At 29.6% G+C, this 4,650-nt stretch overlaps 1 protein-coding gene across 1 annotated transcript; it reads left to right on the forward strand.

Annotated features, from left to right (window-relative positions):
* Positions 1–599: 599 nt before the first annotated feature.
* LOC107475581 (uncharacterized) lies at positions 600–2,969 on the forward strand. Its single transcript, XM_052257916.1, has 2 exons — positions 600–1,091; positions 1,149–2,969. Exons 1-2 carry the CDS (start codon positions 600–602, stop codon positions 2,967–2,969), a joined length of 2,313 nt encoding a protein of 770 aa, XP_052113876.1.
* The last annotated feature ends 1,681 nt before the right edge of the window (positions 2,970–4,650 follow it).

The following is a 4,650-nucleotide window of genomic DNA, read 5'->3' on the forward strand; positions in this document are numbered from 1 at the left end:
CTTGCCCCAGTGTCATTTGATATTTTTAAACCATATATATATATGCTCCCACTTTAAATTTTAAATGACCCCACTACAAATAAACTAAGCCCAATTATTAAAAGTCTAAGCCCATTTTATCTTTTTATGATTTTGACTATTAGTTAACCTAATTAAACTTAGTCTTCTTCTGTTTTTAAATCCTAGCCGTCACTCATTTATTCTCTTAAACCCTTTTCTTAGTTTCATATTTTTAATCTTCTTTTCTATTCCTTGTCTAGTGGTCATCTTCTCTTCATCAAAAGGTAAATTTTAAATTCTCTATTTTATTTTATATAGCTCTCTATGACTCTATGTATCTTTCAATTTCATTGTTTCTCTTTTTGATATTTTCAATTGCAAATTTTAATTCAAACAATTATAGTTTAGGTATTAATCTATTTTTTATTCTTTTCATGAATTTATATATTTTATTTTATTCTCAATTTAGTGATCCTTATTATTTATTTGTTTATCTTTCGTTCTATTCTATTATATGTAATTAGATTGCATATAAATTTTTAAAGTGAATTGATCAATTTACTAATTTAGAATATATATTTTTATTTTTAGAAATAGTAATGGAGAAATATTTCAAAAGAAAGCTACCACTAGAATCTGAAGTCACTCCATTAGTCTCTTCTAATAAAAAGAAGTTCTTAGAATTCAATGTGAAAAGTCTGGTAGCTGATCCTGGACAACGACCCAAAATTTCAAATTATGATCCAAATGTCAGAGATGAAGTTAGACGAGCTTATTTGCAAAAAGGTCCTTGTCAACCAAGAGAACATGATTTTCCACAAACATATTTTGGAACTTCTCTCCGTAGATTTAATGCTGATTGGTTTTATGAATTTGGCAATTGGTTGGAATATAGTATTTCAAAAGATGCTGTATTTTGTCTCTGTTGCTATCTTATGAAACCTGATGGTGCGAGTGGTGATGCTTTTGTAAAAGAGGGCTTTTCAAATTGGAAAAAGAAGGAGCGATTACAAACACATATTGGAAATCATGATAGTGCTCATAATCAAGCTCGAAGAAAATGCGAAGCACTCATAAAGCAAAAACAACATATTGAAGTTGTTTTTCAAAAGCATTCAGACCAAGCTAAAAGAGATTACCGAACTCACTTAACAGCAACAATTGAGTGCATTAGATTTTTATTGCGACAAGGATTGGCCTTTCGTGGTGATGATGAATCGCACAATTCAAATAATCAAGGTAATTTTTTGGAGCTTCTTGACTTTCTTGCTCAACATAATACAGAGATTGATCGTGTTTTCAAAAATGCTCGTGGAAACCTTAAGCTAGTAGCACCTAAAATTCAAAAAGATATTGTTAGAGCTGCTGCAAGTGAAACTACTAAAGTTATTATTGATGATCTTGGAGATGATTTATTTGCTGTTTTAGTTGATGAAGCTCGAGACATTTCTGTTAAAGAGCAAATGGCTGTTTGTTTGCGGTATGTGAACAAAGAAGGGATTGTAATGGAGCGATTTCTTGGCCTTGTCCATGTTTCTAGCACAAATGCGTTGTCGTTAAAAGTAGCTTTGGAATCTTTATTAACAAAGCATAATTTAAGTTTAACAAGAATACGTGGACAAGGTTACGATGGAGCTACTAATATGCAGGGAGAATTTAATGGCTTAAAAAGTTTGATCTTGAAAGAAAATGCTTGTGCTTTTTATGTTCATTGTTTTGCTCACCAACTTCAATTAGCACTTGTGGTTGTTGCAAAGAAACAGGTCGAAATTGCACTACTTTTTAATTTGCTTGCTAGTTTGTGCAATATTGTTGGAGCTTCTTGTAAACGTAAAGACATGCTTCGTGAAAGTCAAATGCAAAAGACAATTGTTGCATTACAAAATGGAGATGTTTCTAGTGGGCGTGGCTTAAATCAAGAAACAACATTGAAAAGGGCAGGTGATACTCGATGGGGCTCACATTATGGTACAATACTTAGCTTGATTTCTATTTTTTCTTCCGTGGTAGAAGTTCTTGAAGTTATTGAGGAAGATGGAAATAATCCTGAACAAAGAGCTGAAGCATGCCAATTATTGAATCATATTCAATCTTTTGAATTTGTATTCAATTTACATTTGATGAAAAGTATATTAGGAGTTACTAATGAGTTGTCTCAAGCTCTACAAAGAAGTGACCAAGACATTATAAATGCTATGACATTGGTTAAAGTGTCCAAGCAACGATTGCAAAGTATAACAGACGATGGTTGGTCCTCTTTGCTCAACAAAGTTTTACTATTTTGTGATAATCACAATATTCTTGCTCCAAATATGAATGATATATTTGTAACACAAGGAAGATCAAGGCGCAAAATCCAAAAGGTCTCAAACTTGCATCATTTTCAAGTTGAATTATTTTATCAAGTGATTGATAGACAACTTCAAGAGCTTAACAATCATTTTACAGAGGTAAATACTGAGTTACTTCTTTGTATAGCTTGTTTGAATCCAATTGACTCATTTTTTGCATTTGATAAGGAGAAGTTGCTTCGTTTAGCTGAATTTTATCCACATGAATTCTCTTCTACTCAACTTTTGGCACTTGATAGTCAACTTGAGAATTTTATATTGGATATGCGTCTTGATGATCAATTCTCAAATATAAATGAAATCAGTGGACTATCTCAAAAGTTAGTTGAGACAAAAAAGCATATTGTTTATCCATTGGTATTTCTTCTGTTGAAATTAGCTTTGATTCTACCTGTGGCAACAGCATCAGTCGAGAGAACATTTTCTGCTATGAATATCATAAAGAGTCGACTTCGTAATCGAATGGGAGATGAGTGGTTGAATGATTGTTTGGTTACATATATAGAAAGAGAGATATTCAATCAAGTTGATAATGAAACAATTATTCAACATTTTCAAAATATGAAAACAAGAAGAGAAGTACCTTCAAGATTTAAAGCGAAGAAAGTTAGCAGCTAATGTAATTTTTGGTTTATTTTGTATTCAAATAATTAATGTGCACTTTTATATTTTTAAATTTAAATTAATATATATTTTGATAATAATGTATATTATTTTTGCCCCCACCATAAATTTTTTGGGTCCGTCACTGGCTGTTAAAAATTTTTTTTTCATAAACCCTAAGAATTCCTCCACATGCCGTATTTTCGTCCTTCATCATGAAACCATTTGAATTAAGTTTAGTGGACGAAAATTTGGGAGACAACAAATGCAGAAATTATTTTTAATATAGAAATAGAAATAGTATTTTGGTTGAATATTGATATTTGAAGTGTATTATAGTATTGTGGAAATTATTCAATATGTCTCCCATGTGTTGCAACACGCCTCTCACGTGTTGGTCAAGATGGTGCCACGTGTTCAACACGCCCTCTATACGTGTTGATCAGGATGTTATCACGTGTCTAACACGCCACCCACGTGTTGACTTTTCACTTACAAAATTCACCTACTTGTAATTACACCAAATAGTCTCATTTTTAAAAAAAAAACACCAATATTTTTTCCATACAAAAAAAGTTAGCCCAACAAATACACCTGTTTCTCTATAAAATTATCCATCTCTTATTCTTTTTTCTTTTTTCTGGAGACTTATAAATTTATTATTTTAAAATCATAGATCGAAATTATATTGTCGTGACTCATGATTTGAGAATTAATCGAACTACCTAATTCGATCAAATTAACTAAAAATTAGGGGTGTTTATAGGTAGGACCTAATAGAATTTAATCAAATACGGACCCAATCCTAAAAGGACAACGGGTTCATTTTAACTTGATCTAAAAGTGATCCAAAATAAATTGGGTTGGCCCAATGTAAAATTAGTGTATATAAAATTATAAATTTTATATATTAAAGTAATAAAATTGTACTTTTAAGAATTGAATTTAACAAATATTATATTATATTTATATTAAAATAAATTATTTTAAAATAAAAACAATAATGTATAATTTAAAAAATATTAATTAAAGTGTAAAACTATAATATGACATTACTAATTTCACTCTAAAATATATATTTTTATTATAAAAAACAACTTCGGAGCCAGTCGGGTGACCTGAAGCATAACTCAAATCCAATCTAAAAATAACACAAGATAACAAATAACAAATTTAAATTTGGTAAAACATGTCTTGAGTTCAAATCAAATTTTAAATCAGACTAAATTTTAAACACTCTTATTGAAAATCAATCACTTAGCTAATTTGATTGAGACAAAAAAAATATTATAACAAATCGCTAGTAAATTAATTGAATCAATTTGAATTTTTTTAAATAAATTTATTTAATTTTTTAAAAATGTATATTTTATAAAAATACACTACTTTATAATATTTGATTCAATTTCAATTGAATCTCAGGTAAACTTTTAAATTTCTAAGCAAAGAGAACAAAAAAAATTGAAATAGTCCGTAGTCCCTCATTTTTATTTATTTATTTTACTTGGAGTGGTCCTTTTTTGTTATTGGTTGTATTATCATAAATTGACAAATCCAATTCAACCTGTGATAAAATAAACAAGCTCAGTAAAAAGTGTACGTATTGCCAAACGGTAAAAAGCTAATAAAATGAACTGGCATGACTGAAAGTCAAAGTAAATAGAAACTAACAAAGGAAATACAAGGGAGATGGGGA

Source organism: Arachis duranensis, chromosome 2, assembly GCF_000817695.3.
Source record: "Arachis duranensis cultivar V14167 chromosome 2, aradu.V14167.gnm2.J7QH, whole genome shotgun sequence".
NCBI classification, from domain to species: Eukaryota; Viridiplantae; Streptophyta; class Magnoliopsida; order Fabales; family Fabaceae; genus Arachis; species Arachis duranensis.

Coding starts and splice junctions, on each gene's coding strand:
- LOC107475581 (XM_052257916.1), top strand. CDS start 600: ATGGAGAAATATTTCAAAAGAAAGCTACCACTAGAATCTGAAGTCACT. Junction 1,092..1,148: donor TCATAAAGCAAAAACAACAT/ATTGAAGTTGTT, acceptor TACCGAACTCAC/TTAACAGCAACAATTGAGTG.